Source organism: Sander vitreus, chromosome 19 (genome assembly GCF_031162955.1).
Source record: "Sander vitreus isolate 19-12246 chromosome 19, sanVit1, whole genome shotgun sequence".
In the NCBI taxonomy this organism is placed as follows: domain Eukaryota; kingdom Metazoa; phylum Chordata; class Actinopteri; order Perciformes; family Percidae; genus Sander; species Sander vitreus.
This window is the reverse complement of record NC_135873.1, coordinates 2563078-2583577: the sequence shown is the minus strand read 5'-3', so window position 1 is coordinate 2583577 and position 20500 is coordinate 2563078. Positions and strand designations below refer to the sequence as shown.

The 20500-nt window shown below is 39.6% G+C and overlaps 1 protein-coding gene across 2 annotated transcripts in view; it reads left to right on the top strand.

The window, feature by feature from the left end:
• The window catches only part of nhsl2 (NHS-like 2), a 134978-nt gene that overhangs the window by 102851 nt on the left and 11627 nt on the right, over positions 1-20500 (top strand). For both annotated transcript variants that reach the window (XM_078275504.1, XM_078275505.1), the window contains exons 3-4: positions 5201-5343; positions 11134-11380. In XM_078275504.1, the coding sequence (XP_078131630.1) occupies positions 5201-5343; positions 11134-11380 (390 nt within the window). The remainder of the gene's footprint in view (positions 1-5200; positions 5344-11133; positions 11381-20500) is intronic.

Here is a 20500-nt window from a genome sequence, read left to right as displayed (position 1 = left end):
GCGTGTGTGTGTGCGTGTGCGTGCGTGCATTAGTGGGAGTGAACGGCATACCTTTACACCCCGCACACCAATAGCATCCCTTCTCCCCCTCCCTCATTTTCCCACCACAGTACCCTGCATTCATGCACTCAGTGGAGCCTGGCTACTATCTAAAGCATGGATCTACAACTGTTTACCTTCCCTCTTCTTCCCTTTTAGTGTTGCTGCTTTTAGGACTCAACCTAATGCCGGTCAGCGACAGATCCACAGCGTTTGTTTGGACATTTTAACTTTAACTGGAGAACCAAACGTAATTTTAATCTGCTACCAGGGAGATTCTGCAGTCGTCTGAGTAAGTAACTTGGCAGTGGTGAAAGAATCCAGATCGTTAACCTGAGTAAAAGTTGCAATACCAGAATGTAAAAGTACTTTATTCAAAATGTTACTTGAGTAAAAGTATTGGGAGTGTTATCAGCAAAATGTTCTCATAGTATTAAAACTTAAAGTACTCAATAAGTAGCATTGCTAGTAATGATGCATTACTGTGTACGCAGAATGTAAAACTTTGTAGCTGATCAAAAATGTAGTCCATTTTACCTATAAACGCTTGGTTTTTCAATATATAACACAATGCATCATATTTTTAAAATAAGCTGATCACATGTTTTGTATTGTATCGTATTTGTATTATATGTATAAGCTTAGTCTGCACAGTAATGAGTATAGCTTCCAATCAAGATGTAAGAGTAAAAAGTACAAAATCTGCGCCTTTTCATCACCCACCTTTCGGTCCAAAACCAACCCTGCAAGCGTCTCCTACCCTGTTAGCGCTGTTGGCAGTTTGGGCTTCATCGGCCTCATGTTGTGTATATTCCTTTCTTCCTCCTCTTCTACCCTCTTCTTTTTCTACACCTACTTTCTCATCTGAACCTTTTTTTCTGATTCTTCTGTTGCTTTTCTCCCAATATTTCTTCTTCAACTGCCTCGTCTTTACCATCTTGTAGTTCCACACCTCTTCTTCTCCACCTACATCTTCTGCTGCCTTTTCTGCATAATTTGCTGCTCCATCCTACAGTGACCCTTCTTCTTCTTATTGCTGTCTGTTCATTTCTCATTTTCTCTGACCTTCTCAACCCCTCAACAAAGTGTTTTACCTTCTACCTCTTATTTCTTGGAACTTGTCTTTCTTCCTCTGCTTCTTGAAAAGTTTCCTCTGCTTTCCTCCCTTTTCCTCCTCTTCCCCACCCCCCTGTGTGTCATCTGCTTCTCCTTCACCTCCTCCACCTCCTCCTCATACCCTTCTTCTTTTCTATCAGTTTCTTCCGACTCTCGCTGACGCTTCACTTCATTGGGCCTCTGCAGCCTGGATGAGACGAGTTTTGGCTTCTGCTCACTGTTTACCAACCGGCTGATCCTGCTGTTTTGCACGCAGCAGTTAGGCAGTTTTTAATCAATTATTTTTAACACTGCAAAATAGACAGTTCTCTATCATGAGCGCTGGGTGTGTAATATGCCTCTATGAATACAAATAGCCAGGGACGTGTTTTCTTAAAGCAAGCACTTACAAAGTGGAACGTCTAATAGCTTCCTGAGGAATTGGCAAATGCAGTGAACAAACAAGTTCTCAGTTTATCATGGCATCAGTAATGTTTATGTCCAAACTTTAATTGGAAACATAAGAGTTTTGTGAGAGATTTGTTGCAAATCTTGCCTCGGTCAAGGGAAATGTTACTTGTGAATTAAATCCAGCGATGATAAAATAGTTTTGCGGTAATATTATGAAGGTGTTACGTAACTGCACATTAATGTAGTTAAGGCTGTAATCCTTAAGATGCATAACCTTTTGGGTACCACTTTAAAGTTATGGGTTCATAAGCTGTAAATAATGGCTTTATTGGTTAATACGTCATTTACTAATGCTTAGAGATCACTACTAAATCCATAAAGAACATTATTTTATTTGCGAGCTTGTGACAAAAAGTGTCTTTTTATTACATTACCAGATTGAGCCAGGCTAGCTGTTTCCCCCAGTCTTTATGCTGAATGAAGTTAAGCTAACCAGCTTCTGGCTGTAGCCGTATATATCAAGCTTACAGACATGATACTGATCTTCTCATCTTAGTCTCGGCAAGAAAGTGAATAAGAGCATTTCCCAAAAGTCCTTTAATAAAGGGTTATGAGTTGATCAGATTAAATTGCTCAGAGTTTGCATAGGAAATCTAGGCTGAAAACAGGCCTGTTGCTTGTTCAGATCCTGTGCCTTGTTGTGCCTTAAACCTAAATGTAAGAGCTCCAAACCATCATAGCTTTTGCAGCGTCTCGACCACCCAAGCAGCCTGATTTTTGTCTTATCCTCTCTCTTCCTTTCTTTTTCTGTCCCTCATTTTTCTCACTTGCTGTTTGTGTTTCCCACATAAAACTGAAGAGACTAAAACTTTACTGTCAACATGTGTAGTGGAAAATTGTTCTCAGTGTCACCCGAGGGACACAAAACAAGGAGCAGCCTTCACAACGTGTAATCCTTGTCTTGTGAAAACCTTTTTGCTCTATTTTGTTATTGTCGTGCTTTACCTTCAATTGAAGGATTATATACTCTGTGAAATGTCTACTGTACCATCGTCGAGTTTATAAAACCCTTTCAAACTCAACTGAATAACCTTTGAAATGCACAGCGGCTGAGCTAAAAAATGTCATCTGACATCATCGTAATCCATGCTGACGATTGGGAAAGTTTTTTTTGTGTAGAGGCCGTCTTGTGTTTCATCTGAAGTTTAGAGGCATATTACACTTTCTTTAGATGTTTTCAGGCTGCTGGCACTTTTTAGTTTAGCAGAGGGAAGATGCCAACAGCGATGATTCCAAATGCCATTAAAAAAAAAGTGCATAGAATGTGTGGGTGGGTGGACTGCCTGCCCTCCTATAAAAACACATCATTATCTTTTTGTATTTTGTGATGGTGCTGCTGTATATTAATTTATATTCCTGACTCCAAAACACTCCCACATTGCCTGCACTCACTTAAATCTGACACCTGCCAAAGTTTCTGTAAACTACCGACATAGACTACTGAGTCTATAAAGGCCATTACAGCTCAAAGATAATTCAGCAGGTCTCGTTTTGCCTACCAAATTGACCAATACGACTAACGAAAATGACAATCTATGTCACTTTGTCTTCCATTTTGTAACAGAAATACATTTACATGATTTAAAGCAGCATCAATTGATGTTTTTTGGCTTCTTGGTGACAGCAGAACAAGCGTTAACATTTAACGTTAACAAATTGTCACTGTACAGAGTTGTTATGACAAACTGTCGCCTATTTACTCATCTAGCAGATGCAGAGCAACATTAACATTTATTCTGAGTCATGCTTCTAGAACTTTTTTTGCCTCCATCAACTCCTGAGAAAAACATTTGTCTCTTTATAGCTGCTAAATGCTCCACTTTGTTCACCAAGTCCTCAAATGTACTTGTTATTTCTGTTCAAAAGTGACATTTATTTATGAGAAAGGAATTGTATTTAAATAAAGACGTATTTGATTCTCAATACCAATGTATATTTCCGCAGCTCTCTCTTGTTACGTGTCTTCCTATTACTAATCTAATCTCTTTACTCTGGTATTAGAGCTGCAAATAATGATTATTTTCATGATTGAATCATTCGCCGATTAATTTCTTGATTATTCCATTAATAATTTAGTTTCTAAAATGTTAGATAACAATGTAAAGTGTCCACCACAGTTACCCTAAGCCCAATGGGACGACTTTCAGTTGCTTGTTTTGTGCAAACGACAATCCAAACCTCCAAAAATATGACGTTTATTATCGTAGATAACTAAAGCAATGGGCAAATGTTCACATTTAGAACTGTAATTTTTGGGGATTTTATGCTTAGAAATTGCTTTAAGAAATATATTGTTATATATTATATATTATAATATTGTTGCCCATTAATTTTATCTAAGGGACAAATCGTTTAGGATCTACTTGGTATGTTGAGTGGAGAAAAATAAATGAAGTGACTTTCCTGGTTTCCATTAGTAAACTCCTACACGTTAGTTAATCAATTCCCTTAAATTAATAAAGCTGAATTGTCAGCCTTCTGTCACTTTTTGTATATAAAGACTTTTGTCATCTTTTACTGATATGTTCTTCAGTTTTGTGCCACAATGCAATTTGATTTTTTATTTATTTATTGATTGAAGCTTGAATGCTAAATGTAACACTTTTAATTCTTGTTTTCTGGTGCTGTTAAAGACTACATTTCCCAATATCAATACACAGAGGTTATTATTAATTATAACCACTCTTTATCACCACCTTTATCGCTAGGCAACTAAAACGCCACCAGCTAGGAATCCATATCCATCCACATCCAGAGAGCAAGTTCAACCCAGAACTCTGTACCTCAATGACGCTGTGTGTGTGTGTGTGTGTGTGTGTGTGTGTGTGTGTGTGTGTGTGTGTGTGTGTGTGTGTGTGTGTGTGTGTGTGTGTGTGTGTGTGAGCTAGACGGCTTTAGGGATGAGTGGGGAGTGGGTCGGGAGTGTGTTTTGGGGTAAAGGATTGGCTGAGGGGTTGTGATGGGGAATGTGTGTGTGTGTGTGTGTGTGTGTGTGTGTGTGTGTGTGTGTGTGTGTGTGTGTGCGTGCAGGGGGAGAAAGAATGGGAGAGGTGGGGGTTTGGAATTTGTTTACAATGGCCTGAGGGAGAGTCGCCTAAGCTGCCAGAGAGGGAGAAACAGTCAGATATCGAGAGGACGTGTGAGAGAAAAAGTCTAAGACGAGGAGATAAAAAGACGGACAAGACAGAAAGCAGCACAACCAAAAAAAAAAAGAAAAGAAATTGAAGAAAGAGAAGGAATGAATGAAAAAAGAGAAAGCCCTGCACTCGTGAGAGGATTAAAAACAAACTTAAGGAGTCCTTTAAGGTTGCACAGCAGAAATTGCAGTCGGAGACGCAGGAGGGAAACTGCAGGGTGATGCAAAGCAGCAGTCTAGATCTCTGCTCTCGGCCATGCAAATAGGATATCTGGTGTGTGAGTGTGGGTTGTGTATGTGTGTGTGTGTGTGTGTGTGTGTGTGTGTGTGTGTGTGTGTGTGTGTGTCAGTGCACTTTTACTGTATGCTTGTGTGCATGTGTTGTTTCTGTGCTGCAGAAAGTTGACACTAACATATAGGCTTTTTTTTTTCTTTCTGTCTGTTTGTGCGTGTGTGCAGACTTTGAGGAGCAGTTGTACGACACCAAGCTGACCGGTCAGACTTTCCGGCATCCATCCTCGCAGAGCTCCGACGACACATCCACCTCACTCAGCCGATCTCTCATCTCCCTCAACAACAAGAGACCTGACTTCATCTTCCTGGTATACACACAAACAACACAAGTTCAAGTTTTATATACGATTATTTGAAGTCACACACACTAAATACTGTAATTGCCACCTTTCCTTTACCACAGGCAAAAAACATAAACTTCTCCACCTCTTATAGTGTTTAAACCATCAGACTTCTTGAAGCTAAACACACACACATATACACACACACACACACACACACACACACACAGAATCCAAACTGTGTCCACATCACTTATTTTGTTCACTTTTCTTCCTGAACGGCAAGAAAGCAGCCTTCGCATTCCCACTAAACTCACCCTAACTCACTCAGTCCCACTCTTTCTGCCCTTTTTGCCCTTACTCTCACTCTCCTCTGCTCTTTATTTCTGCACGGCAGTTTCTTTCTATCTTTCGTATTCAGGACTTGTTTTTCTTGACTTATAGCAGTGATTCCCAACCAGGGGTACGTGTACCCCAGGGGGTACTTCTGCAGTTGCCAGGGGGGACATTTATGATTTGATAAAAAAATATATATATATCAACATATTAACATTAAGTCAACTGTAACACCTCAACTCTACATGTTGCAGTTATGTAAGAGAAAGCTAGATAGCAAGCAAGCACAGAAGTTTTAACAGGTAGCTAAAAGTAATGGCTAAACAATTAAAATGATTAGTTATAAGTACTGGATACATGTGGTTGTGATTATTGTTTACAGTAAAAGTGAAGTTGGTGAATAAATTGTCAAATATTCAGCTACAGTTACTGACAAAAGTAATAGTAACCTAGTAGGCTACTAGCACGATTGCTGACCAAACCCACCGTAATACTGATAGTTCAATTGTATGAGAAACAATATCCACTTTTATATGAATAGTGTCATACATTTGGAAAATACATTGGGAATCGATGAAGGGGTACTTGAGTTCATCTGCCAGGGCTGTCGGGGTACCTCGGACCCCAAAGGTTGGGAACCACTGGTTTATAGAACCAGACATCACACCTTTTCCCACCTCATTTTTAAGGAGAGTAGAGTGCACACTCCTAAAGTATTTTGTCCTAGTAGTAGAGTATAAATCCATCTTTTCTTACCTTCTTCCCTAAACAAAGTCTTTGTAAAGCCTCTTGGATCAGCAGGAACATGCATCGTCACAAAGCTGAAAACAGGGCTGTTTTTCTGACACCGTAAAAAGTTGAAAAAAAGACGTGGTTCTCACAGGACAGCGACGCTTTACATACAAACATGATGATGATCTTATAAAATACGATGCATTGCTTAAACTACCCAACAGTATATATAAATGAGTTCAAATGAGCACAACCTAAATCATCTACAGCAGTAAAATGCAACATACACATTAATGCAGCAGGAATATTAATCCAGAAACATCAGATAGAATAGGTGTGGTATTTGTACTTTTACTTAAAGCACCCATATTATGCTCATTTTCAGGTTCATAATTGTATTTTAAGGTTGTACCAGAATGTAGCATAATTTTCAAAAAACACCATATTTTTGTTGTACTGCACAGCTCTCTCTCACTGCTGCAGATCCTCTTTTCAGCTGGTCTCTGTTTTAGCTACAGAGTGAGACCTTTTTTCTTCTTCTTCTTCTGTACTATCTTTGATTGCACTCGCACATGTGCAGTAGCTCAGATGTAGATCATGTCAGCTAGCTCCATAGACAGTAAAAGAAAGGCTGTTTCTACAACTTCGGTAAGTTACAAGGCAGGATTAGCCGGGAGACTTCTTCTAAATGAGGGCGCACATGTAAGTAGTTCTTTTGTAGATTATGGTGAACTCGTGTGTGTTGTTGCAGTGCTTTGCTATTGAGAACGAGGTAGCATGCTAGCGTTAGTATTAGCGTTAGCGTTAGCATGCTAACGCTACGAGCTAATGGTTGCGGTTAGCCAGCTCGTTTCGGCTTGTGACGTCACAAGCTGTGCCGATTTTGAACAGCTCACCCAGAGACTGAAGGCAGGACACATTCAGAAACTGTATCTCACTCAAAACAGCATGGATGTATTTTTTTAAAAGTTTGTATGTGTGTGGAAGCACCAGAGACACAAAAGAACACCCCAAATCCCAGAAAAAGGTTTTTTTTTCATAATATGGGCACTTTAAGTAAAGAACCTAAATACTTCTTCCACCACTGATGGTGTCTGGCGACATTGTTTGGCTGCACTGTAAACAGATACACAAGTTGTTGCTGACAAAGTAGCCTTGCCAGGTGTTTATTTTGCTCTCGGTGTTCAATACAGTACATACTGTGTAGTACTGTAGTTTCAGCCTTTAATCACTAGCACAATGAACTATCATTCTTCTTCTTCCCAGTGGCTAATTACTATTCCAGTGTCACTAATACTGTTTCAGCTAAAATTCATGTTGTGACAAAATGTCTCGTTGCTTTTTGTTATCATCTCTTTTATATAAAAGACTAAAGCAGAATTATCCAACAACTATTGTACAGTATGTCCAACCCCTTCTGTTAGATTTGTCAGAATTAGTCATCATCCGTTTCACACTCTCAGCAGGATTCCATAAACAAATGCCAAATCATTTTGTGTCTTCTAGATGGAAATATCACTAATATGGGATCAGAAATTGAAATAGCAAATGACATCAGTGCTATTTCTCAGTCAACTCATGCTCATTGAAACACAGGGGAGAGGTTTTGATCTTTTGAAGTAGGGTTGTATGAGGTACTGAGTACCGACACAGAAGCTAAGCAATGTACTGCTGTGGACGGGGGCAGCAGCTAAACGTATTTTGGCCACCTATAAAAATCAATATCAGTTTAAGTGTACGCTATATTTAGAATATTTTCACAGTGTTATCTTGCTGTCAGACAGCCCTTTACGACAGGGAACTGAAGCTGTTATATTCATCAATGCTCTATTCAAAGCAACCAGACTCCTTTAAATTAGTTAGTGTTATTGTGGGACTTTGGTGAATACAAACTAACCCTTTAAAACACCAAAGACACAACAATAACACAAATAAACTAACCGGTCGAGGCAGCGGTAGACCAGCAACTCCTGTGTTCTGCGAGGTAAAATTACTGTTTTTGTAAAAGGAGTCTGGTGGTTTAGATAATAGCATGACAGCAAGGTAAAGCGGTGAAAATTATATAAATGAATATATATATATATATTTATATATATATATATATATATATATATGTATATATATATATATATATATATATATATATATATATATATAAATGACTGATGTCATTTGCTATTTCAATTTCCGATCACGTATTAGTGATATTTCCATCTAGAAGACACAAAATGATTTGGCATATGTTTATGGAATCCTGCTGAGAGTGTCTCCAAACTGGCGGCGTGCCGACAGCCATTTACTGTGGCTCATACATATATGGATAATGACCTCATACAATCCCAATTCAATAAATCTGAACTATCTCTTTAAGGACTTTAGCAATAATGATTTAATTGATTTGATGTTATATCACAAAGTATCTACAAAGGATAAACACTGAACACATGGATGAGACAGACGCTCTGCAGGGAGTTCTTCACTATTTCTACTCTTTCCTTCTATGCCTTTGCTGTTAATAGTTCTCAGGCTATTTCCCCAAACTGTGTAGTTATGGCAGCTTGATGGACTCCTACAGTGATTTTACTGCAAGATGGCTGCACATTTCCTGCATATTGACGCTCTGTACCTTTAGCAAGCTGTTAAACAGCTCTGTTAAGTTAATGCCTTTCTCTCTGATTGGGCTAATTTCAATTAGACTTTGGCAGATCCCCTGAGATAGCTCGGATTTTAATTCCTACAGTACATACATGTGGTTTCTCACATGTTTTTCATCAGCGAAGATAAACTGCGGTGTTTCCTGCATTGCAGCAGCCCAGAAGCAGTTTGGGTTTCAATGCCTTGCTTAAGGGTTTCTTTGGCAGCGATGGTTGATACCTAAGCTGTAATATCAGGCGGATGACAGTTCCCTCCCAGCTGGGATCACACCTTCCCATTGACACAAGGGACTGAACCAGCAATGTCTCTGCTACTCAGACTCTGTCCCTGCCGGCATCAGATATAAACAAATTTTTCCCTTCACTTCCCTTTTCTTCTACTTCTTTGCAACGTTTTCTGCTCTCCTGCATTAACTATAGACATATAAATCGTCATTATTCTCTCCTTTAACTACAACACAGGTGAAAATGAGACATGTATTTAATTATTATTTTTTTAAACGTTTTTTTCTCTCTGAGTCCCTTCTCTCCTCACTTCTTATCTACTTTGCTGATCCTTCCTCCCACTGACATTGAAGCAGCTTAAAAAGACACACAACACTTTTTTTTTTGGTGGAAGTAGATGGTAGAGTAGACTACCTCCGCCAGGCTGTCTCGCCTCCTAAGTTGTATTGACTTTTGCTTTAATTGAATTTAGAGTTTATTTTGATTTTTGGGGGTTGAGCCAAAAACACCACATTAAATCTAGTTTGGTATGGGAAAAATGAATCTGATCTGGTATCACTGTGAGGAAATCTAGTTATGGCCATGAGAGGTCAGGCTGCATTAGTATGGCTGAAAGGATTTTTTTTAATTTTTATTTCACTACGTACGTGTCCTTTTTTTGGTCAGATGTTGTTACACAATCCAATTTAGAGGCAAAAAGAAAACTGACCAGAAATAATTGTGAATTTGTGTTTTTAAGGCATTAAAGCTGAATTTTAGAAGACACCGATTTTCTTTTAAGCCAGGACCTGACTGAGCCCTTAATCTCATTAATCTAACTGACTGTCATTGTGTCATTGTGTGTATATACATAAAGAAACTACAAGGGCACTCTGAGAGCGCAGAACTCCGCCAATGCCAAATGCTCTATCTCGCAATGTTAACAAAGTACAAAAAATAATTTGTGATTCTGCCCTGTGATTTGGATCTGCTCCAAAATTGAATGGGTTCTTCCTTGGCCATGTTTTTCCTAATCCTTCCTCTTAGGCGGAGGTAACAATGTGATTTTATGCATTGGAAACATTAAAGCTCACTCGCCAAAGTTCTTTTTTTAAGCTACACCTATTAATGTTTTAATATAAAAAATGGAAAATTGACTGCATGTAATGTAAAAAAGGCTCACTTGTACGTGCTGCGACAAACCCACCGAGAATTATCACCCTACTCTAAGTAACTCTACAATGTGTTTTAGCATCTTTTAAAGTTAGCAACAAAGTTAACGACTAGCTGGTGAACATAGAGGAGCATTTAACAAGCTAAATAGACAGATATTTCCCTCAGGAGTTGGTGGAGACCAAAACAGAGCTCAAAGGAGAGTGACTAATGCACTCAGATTTGCCTTGTAACCAGGAACTCATTTCCGCTTTTCTGCATCACACATCTGCTGGATGTGTAAATCGATGACTGTTTGCTTATCCTGTTAAAAAGGTGTTTATATCTTAGTTTTAGTTATGTTTTATCTCTGTGTCATACCAAACATTTTGGCCCATCCCACATGGGATTACAAGACACCACAAATTTACTTATTTAACAAACATCGCATATACAAATCATTCGGAGAAATACATGAATACAAATATATACATATACACACGTACACATACATATATGTATATGCACGTACACACATACACACACACACACACCACACACAAACAACAAATTCTCATCTACAACTCATCTCGATAAAGAGCTTTTAGTGTTGTGAGTGTTGTATTTACAGCTTGTTGCTCTGACCCCGAGGGGCCAAAACGAATCAGTGAATGCAGGTTTAAGCCTGTCTGAAAAACGCCCACCACCACATCTCACACTCCCTCTCTTCTTCCTCTAGCCGGCGTCCAAACAGCTCTACGACGATGAGACGGCCTCCTCTGTGTTTGGACTGAGGTCCGTGACCGACCCGTCTCCCTCCCCGTCCCCGTCGCCCTGCGGCTCAGATCGCCCCCCGCTGGGTTGGAGCAGTAACAACAGCAGCAGCAGCACCGCCACTTCTGGCACCACCGGACCGCCTGTCGCAGACAAACCACGCTGGCAGCTCGGGAGACGCACACTGGGTCACTTGCCGCTCGACATCACAGGTACTATACAAATAAAACACAAGTGAGGGGTCACATATCGAGTAATTGGGTACTTTATTAAGGATGCTTTTCACTGGGTAATTTTTGCACTAACTGTCTCTAATTTAGATAAATTGGTCCTATTAAAAATACACATGAACTTGAAAAGAAGAACATAACCTGGTGTTCTTTGTGAAGAAGGGCGCATTTAGAAGTTGCTGATGTAATTGTACATCATTGAGGTTATGGAGGTAATTTTGAAGGCTTATTTTTTTAGTTTTGTACGTTCAGACTGTGTTCTTTGCTATGGTCAGTGTTGCCAACTTAGTGACTTTGTCGCTAGATTTAGCGACTTTTCAGACCCCCTTGGTGACTTTTTTTCACAAAAGCAACTAGCGACAAATCTGGCGACTTTCTGTTGAAAAGACGCCAGTATTGTCCAGCGAGCACGTAAGGTATTTCTCTCTTGTGGCCGCCAAAACAGTCACCTCTCTCTTCTGTTCTGTGACTGAGGAGCAGCCCCTCCCCTCTCTGCTCTCTTCTCATGTGCAGCGGCACAGTGCGCAGGCAGGTAGAAGGGGAGAAGGGACAGGGTGCGGGGGCCGGTGTAGGAGAGACAACGGGACGTGACCATGGATGTTTTAAGAGAAGGAGAAAGACACTGTGAGCAAGCCAGCCTTCTTTGAGAATTCTTTATTGATCTTTCTCTCTCCCTTAGTAGAATTTTTTTTTTTTTACTTTTTTTACTTCAAATATAGGCTACCCAAGTAATAATTATAATTTAATATAAATTCCTGTAGTGAGTTTGTAATTATTTGGCTAAAGATTTATATTTCTTACTATCTACCTTACTCACACAACCACTAAGCTTATACAAATGATTGCGTAATGACGTCATCGATTTGCAAATGAGCGTATGACATAATCTATAAAAAGTAGTTGTACCCCCCCGAAGCTCACGGTATAATTTGAACAATGGTTTTAGGTGACGATATGCAACAGATCAGCATGCATCTTAAAAACCGAGTCTCAAGGATGGTTTCATTGAAACAAAGTTATTGAGGTAGTGCTGCATGAGACCTTCTGCACAAAATAAGTATAGATAGCATAAGATATTCCTAGTTCTTGCCTTTGAAGTCTTTGGTCTGGCACAGCTACAGTATCTCAAGGAATTCATGAATGTTTCAATGCCTCGACCAGACTGATCCTGAGCCATGAAAGTAGTAGAAGAGTTTGCTTTAAATGGATACATGTAAACACAGGCGGCTGGCTGGCCTTTGCCTATGCGTCCGTGTTGTTGTTTTCTGCCAGAAGCTGCCATAAATGTTGCCACATTTTTATGACACCCTTTTTCGATATTGGTCATTTTTACCTACAGTATTTTAACCATATGAAGGATTTTAGTCATCGGACATCTGGATCTTAAGTTATTAGAGAAACAAGCTGAGCAAACGTTAGCGGCAGCCCCTCCTGGATGCCCGTTCTCTGCTGCATAGATTGGAAAAGATTTTTAAAGTAAAACTGCTTTATTAAGTGTTTTTTACCGTTTTGAATCACCGGGTTCATTTGTTATGGAAATTATTTCGGCTCACAGTAAAAACCTCATGAACGATGAAAATTGAACAAATACTAAACGGAATAGGCTGACTGCAGTGACATCAATGGTAAAGATAGGAACTCCCATGATACCACGCTGCTTCGTGACATCACCAAAATGCCTCTTTTGCTATTGTTTTGATTGAGAGACCCCTTGCCGCAACAAAATGTGAGCTTGACTTGGGCATTTTCTGACATTTTATAAGCAAAACTATTATTGAATAATCACAAAAACAAAAATTAGAATAACTGATAATGAAAAACTAATATGTAATAGGGCTGGGCGATATGGAGAAAATCAGATATCGCGATATTCTTGTCCTAATACCTCGATGTCGATATTGTGGCGATATTATAGGGTTGACAATTGGTGCTTTAACAAAATATCTTCACAATGAGATTTAAGATAAATAATCTTCAGTAATGTAGATATAAGTGGGTAAAGGTAAAAATAATAGAAGAGCTAGAACAGTCTGGTAACACAGAAAATGACATCACTTTACTGTAATGCAGTCTTTAAAACCAGGAAAAGACAACACTTAAGCCATTTATGATATTACGATTTCCAAAATCTAAGACGATATCTATTCTCATATCACGATATCAATATAATATAGATATATTGCCCAGCCCTAATATGTAAGTTGCGGTCTTGTTTAAAAGCTCCCATTGGATGAAGGTTAATTAAGGTGGGATGTCAGGGGGGAAGGCCAGGTTAATAGTGTGTCACAGCCAGATGCCTCCAAGCATTATTTGGTTTTATTAGAATTAATGGCATCAATATGAATGTTTTCAAGACAAATAATGTAAAATTAAATAGATTAACCCCCAAGATAGGATCGTTAAGGGAAAATGAATCAGTGTTTGGCAGCTGTTAGATGTTAGTCTGACTTGAAAAGACACAGCGACTACTGCAGAGGATGATTTAAAACGTTTGTGGATAAACTGAATCTTATTTTTATGTCATTGCCGCCGTTGGTTTATTGTTGTGAAAGAAAAACATTGCTGACTTTGTTCTACACACTTAATGCCTCAGAGCATGAATCTGATTCACGCGTTCCGTGTTGTTCTCAAGGGAGTTGGTTCTCCCTGTGACAGTGAGAGTCATGGGAAATTAGACTAAAGGAAAATGCTAAATAAATGTCAATTTATGTTTCCTTTCTAGGTCAGTGTAATTTGACTTGCTGTAATCACTGCCTCATAGTTGTCAAAGTATTAGAAATGAAACATGGAAGACTCGATTTTGAAATAACCTCCTAAATTCTAAAAATTGTCTTTTTATTAGCATGTCTCTAAAGTTTTGTAATAGGATTAGAGGAGTATTTTGTCAAAAAAACTAAAATTTTCTAAAATGAGAGTGAATTATAAAACTGTCTATATGTAGAAAAACCCAAATTGAATGTATAATAATTGCTTAAACTGGACATTTCTAAGCCTTGCTAGTCGGTTCACCACTTTAATCCAGACTAAAATATCTATACCATGAAAGTTGTTCTAGACTTTCATGTCACCCACAGGATGAAGTGTACTCACTTTGGTGATCCACATGTAGTGTCATCATCAGCTCAAAACCAGGAAATACCTACAAAACTTTGTGTTAGTGCTAATTACTAAATATTAGCATGCTAACATGCGACACTGCAGATGCAGTGGTAAACATGTCGCCTGTGGCATGACAGTAAACACTGATTATTGCCTGAATCGACTAGCTAATGGTTAAGTTTAGGCAAGTAAGGCTTAGCAAGATTTAGGAATTAAAAAAAACGAGCCAGTGTTCAGGTATTGGTCATGATTATGTCTTGGTGTAACAGTCATTTTAACTTTAACTAAAAACTTGACTAACTAAAAACATTAGTTGCATGGGTTGACAGTTAAACCAGTAAATGTGCATACATGTATTCACCAGGCTGTGCATTTCTAGTTGCTTGTAATTTAGGAATTAAAGCCTATTCTTCTCCTGCTGCAGTCAGTGTATACCTTATCAGCTACACTCCTAAATGAAATCTGTCCCCAGGTGCTAGTTTGCAATATTACTGTCGAAACTGAACTGTCATAGCAATCTCTTTCTCTACGCTTTTTTCCCCTTTTTCACTATGTGACAAGAAAATGACAAACACCCAATCTAATTTTCTTCCTCAAGAGATTCGCAGTTAGGAGGGAATTTTTGAATGATGGTGTGTAGAAACATTTTCGAATGTAGTGGGTGTTTTTTTAATTGTACTAATTCAATCCACTTTAGTTATGAAAAAAGGATGTAAAAAGAAAATAGATGCACAGAGTTATCAGAACAGCAAGAAACTCAGTATTTCCGTAGGAAAGTTTCAACATTTTGTTGCCTAGTTGCTTGAACAGTTTGCATATTCATGCCAGAAGTCATAACTCACAGGTTACACTGGGTGATTTAGACATGCAGTACTTGAACACATACTGTTGTGCACACGCATGCACGCACGCACGCACGCACGCACGCACACAAAACACAGATTTCCTCTTGAGCTTTAAGGGAGAAAAGGCTGCAGAAACAAGATTTGACATCAAGAACATTTTCTTCTTATGATCACATTCGCTATCACCCTCACCCATCTCTGGCAGTCAGCTTTGCTTTGGCTTGTGTATGTGTGTGTGTGTGTGTGTGTGCGTGCTGTCAACTGTTAGTATGCTGTGGTCATCGTCAGCAGCATCGTTCTGACACTCCTGCTTCCACTTGTTTTGACCAAGCCTCCTCCTTGTTTACTTTGCGTGCATGTGTGAATGTGCGTGTGCGTGTTTGCTTGTGTTAATATGCATGTGAAGGTGGTCCTCCTGGTTTTTGGCATAGCAACTGCTTCGTCACTGGGTGCCTCTCCCCTCCTTCCCGCTCATATGCATCTCGGTAGTTAGATATCTCTTCCTCCTCCTCTCTCTCTCCCCCTCAGTCCCTCTCTCACCCTCCTCACCCACTGTGTAGTGGAGTAGAAGGTCAGGTACAAGAGAGTTATAGAGAGGGACAGGAGTACTTTGAGGACAATACCTTTATTCTGTATTTTTCTTATTGTAACCAATCGCTTGAAATGGTCAAATGAATTTAATTGTAAACTCTTTCCGACTTCTCCAACCTGTCTGTGGCTCTTAGCCTCAAGCACATTGGCTCCTACTGAAGACGTAAATCTTTAAAAATGGGTGCTGCTTTAAAAAACTGCTGGGCACTGTAGTTTTTAGCTTTTAGCTTAGCTAGTTTGATTTTTGGATGCTGGGCAGTTAATCGAGATAAAAAAAGTATTGGGCTGCTTTCCGTTTTGCAGTGATGCTCTCTTTTTGTCTTGTGTTATAAATCCTGTGCTCTCCTTCCTGTACAGAGGTGTGCTTTCGGCCGTTTTTGCTGAGTTAATTTGTACGAATGTTTACCGAAATGTTGAATATGTGTTTCGTAGTTTCCAGTAGGTTGTGGAAGTGCACTAATGTTACAACATAGTTGATATACAGTTTTGCAATGCAAATTAGTTTCTATTTTTTTAATCTATATTTTAGATAAATTATATCAATCCACTTTTAAAAAGACAAGTTAAAAAAAAAAAATCAATGAGGGCGCCCATATATAGAGGTTTACTCCTCGACGCAGCGGCCGCGGGTTCGACTCTGCCCTGCGGCCCTTTGCTGCATGTCATTCCCCTTGTCTCTCCCCTTCCATGTCTTCAGCTGTCTTATATAAATAAAGGCCTAAAATGCCCCCCAAAAAAAATCGTAATCGTAATCTCAATATTGACCAAAATAATCAACAAGTCCTAGCTAATGTTACTCAAACAGGAGTCTCTCTCGCTCTCTGTCTCTCTCTCTCTCTCTCTCTCTCTCTCTCTGTCTCTCTCTCTGTCTCTCTCTCTCTCTCTCTCTCTCTCTGTCTCTCTCTCTCTCTCTCTCTCTGTCTCTCTCTCTCTCTCTCTCTCTCTCTCTCTCTCTCTCTCTCTCTCTCTCTCTCTCTCTCTCTCTCTCTCTCTCTCTCTCTCTCTCTCTGTCTCTCTCTCTCTCCCTCTCTCTGTCTCTCTCTCTGTGTCTCTGTCTCTCTCTCTGTCTCTCTCTCTCTGTCTGTGTCTCTCTGTCTCTCTGTCTGTGTATCTCTCTCTCTCTGTCTGTCTCTCTCTCTCTCTCTCTCTCTCTCTCTCTCTCTCTCTCTCTCTCTCTCTCTCTCTCTCTCTCTCTCTCTCTCTCTCTCTCTCTCTCTCTCTCTCTCTCTCTCTCTGTCTCTCTCTCTCTCTCAAATTCATATTCAAAGAGGCTTTATTAGCATGACCATATTGACACACAGTATTGCTAAAGCACATAATAGAACATTGAAACATACACATTTACATACATGTTCACAGAAGGATGTCTCTGTAAACCAGCAGACAGGTAGCTTCACAGCCAGCGTGCTGTTGCCATGGTAACTCGCCACTCTTCCTCTCTCCTCCCTAAAAAAAAAAGAAGAAGAATAAAGAAACGGTAGTGGTAGAAAAAGAGAGAAAGTGAAGCCAGACGAAGAAGAAGAAGAAGACGGCAGCAGTATTAGTAGAGAGGTGAAGAAAATGCAGTTTGAGGAAAGACAGAATGAGAGCCGAGGAATGTGGAGGGATACAGGATGAAAGGATAATCAGAGAACATTTAGTCAGAGCGCCCTCCTCCCACTTTGCTTCCTCTTCCTCCTGCACTCTGTCTCTCCGTCCCTGCACTTCTCGCTCCAGCAATTTTCATGAATGGCTGAAGCCGTGTAGACAGTAAAGATGTGAATGCAGAGCAGGCTGAGAGACAGACTGACAGGGGTAAGACATTTATCAATGTATGTTTATTTTTGTTTTTCAGAGGTCAATTTATAATGTCCCTAATATCTGAATTTATTGATATTTTGAGCTACAATTGTTGAAGTATATGTCGATTTGGTATAGTAACCTCTAATCACATGTTTAAGACCATCTGTTGATTTCTGGTGCTAAATGTAAACCTGTGCCCGATATAGAAGCGACCAAGTGGATTTCTTTAGTTGGAAACTGAAAGACAAGCAGCTTGTGACATTGCAAGGACAAGCAGGCAAGGATTGCCAAACAAAGCTTGCATACAGTTAGCTAATTTCTTTTTCTTAGTGAAAACAAACCTAAGCCTAAATGACAGAGATAGACAGGTAGACTTGCTTGTATATTTTGCGAAACATCACATCACATGAAGGTGCACATTTTGACTGTACTTGGTGGGTGTTAACTTCCTTCAGAGGAAAAGAGATGGAAACAGAGCGAGAAGATGGGAGAGAGAGGTGGAGAGATAATAGAGTTAGTACAGAGAGAGAGAGAAGGAGAGAGAGAACAAGATGTACTTTAAGGACAAGACTGACTTTAATCTGTATTTTTGTTATCGTCAACAAATCCCTTCAAAAGACCAAAACCATTACAGTAGTAAGTTTGTCTGTCTCAAAACTCTTTCCAACTTGTTTGTGGCATTTTGACTGGACAAAGATCCAATTGTTATTTAAATGTTGTCTATTGAAGTAAATTAGTGATTTGGAATTATTGTGCAGCTGCTACTTTTTTATTAATCCTGAAAATGTTGTCATTTATTCTACAAAAAAAAGTAAATAATGAGGCTTCTAAGCAGGCAGGTAAACAGCTCGCAAGTGTTATTTATAGCAACAATAAAAAGGAAAGAATGTTAGACAATAAAAGAGGCATTTATGAATGCAGGTCTGAATGTAGAGTGCAGAGAGTCAGTGAGGGAAGCAGACAGCTTGTGAATGTGGAGTTTAGCAGAAACACAGACAGACATTCATGCTGCGGAGCTGCAGTCTTATCCTCTCAGTTTACCTGGAACGCCTCCGTCCACCAGGACGCTGACAGGGCGCCGAACTTGAAACACGTACTTTATGTTTGTATCATTTTATGAAGAGGGCACCGACATGTCTTCTGCTCCTTGCTTTGTGGGGGTTTTCATTGACCTTTTGACCATAAATTGGCAAATAAAATATCCTCTCTCACTTGGCTGACGTTGCTGTGGCCTAGCTGACTGGACAAGGCCGCATTTGGTCCATTAGTACACTCGATCGACAGACTGTTACTTCTATCTGATATGTTTTTTAGTCTTACTGATGTAAGTACCCAGGACTCCCTATTTGGCTCAGTATTTGGTATTGCTTTGTCTTACCACCAATTTTTTTACTATGACTTTTACACTTTTGTTTGTTGAAACAGGGTTCACTTGTTCTGGAGCTTTTAACTGTATTACATAGTCCTCATCAGCATTTGCAGTTTGCTCCATTGTCATGGGACTGTAGATGTTTTGAGCAACTCTAAGACTTGTTATGCCTGTTGGCTTAACATTTCAGGTTCATTCTTGGCCTTGGAAAGAGCAGTCAGAGGAAACAATCTCCATTAAAGTTCCTCATACTCTCTTTGTCTGGAGCTTTTGACCGTATCACACGGTCTGCATCTGCATCATCAGCCTGCAAAAGAGATATCATTTAGGAGGAGAAAGGCAGTATTTCTGATTAAAGAGGTGAGGATGTTCAGAAGTTAATGTTTTGGCTTAAAAATGTACACGGTATTTTGACGTCAAAACACTGATAGGGGAATTACTGTAGTTAAGAAAGTGATTTTGGTGGGAAATCAAGAACCGCCTGTTAAAATGATTAACAGGGTCTTTGGCCGGGATTAAACTTGTGACATCTGTGTTTTGGGACGGGGTCTCTAACCACAGAGTCCACCCCATTCACACTCACAGCAGGCAGGAGAGCAGTGAAGCCATGCAGGGCCATATTGAAGAGACATTATTATAAATGAATCATCGTCTTGTCTCTCTGGTGAAGGCTGCTGATAGTTGAAATAGTGTCTATTATTTATGGCTGCAGGAGCAACACAAAGACTCCCAACCTCTGAGCGGTAGCTCGATCAGAGACGGGGCCAATCGAGAACGAGCATGGCGCTTTGAAAGAAAAACTTGACTGAAATGCCCAAGAATGTAGGCTGCGAGATTGTCACTTTGCCTGGATGAGATCAGGATTAAAGAAGTCCAGCAGGAAGTCCAGCAGGAAGTAGGTGAATGCATGACAGCCAGACAGGAAGTCATATTTAGTGCCGCTCAAGCGAGTCATAGCTTATTATCTGCTGGGTGTAGAAGTTTCAGCCCAAACACTTATTTATTCATGCACATTCATGAGAGGGAACGGCTGTTAAATGGATTCCTAGAAAAATAGACACTGAATGAATGAGATAAATAAGACAGGTGGAAAAAGAGAAGCAGACACACAGGTGGAAAGATTTTAAATATATATATAATATTTTTTTTCTTTCTCTTTGATAACTGATAACTGGCTGTGATACATCAGCCAGGGTTGATGCGTTTCAATTAAATCAGCAATTTTAATAATTATCCAGCCAGGAAATTAGATTTCTGGCTTCCAAAATTCATTTTGTGCAAGAACTCATCACCTGTTGGAGTGTCGAGACACCCACAGCGCTCATAACTCATCATTAATTTTGCCAAAAGACTTCCAGATGTCTGGCTTGAAACCAGGCTTTTTTCAGACATCTCGGTTACAGCATGTTTCATCGT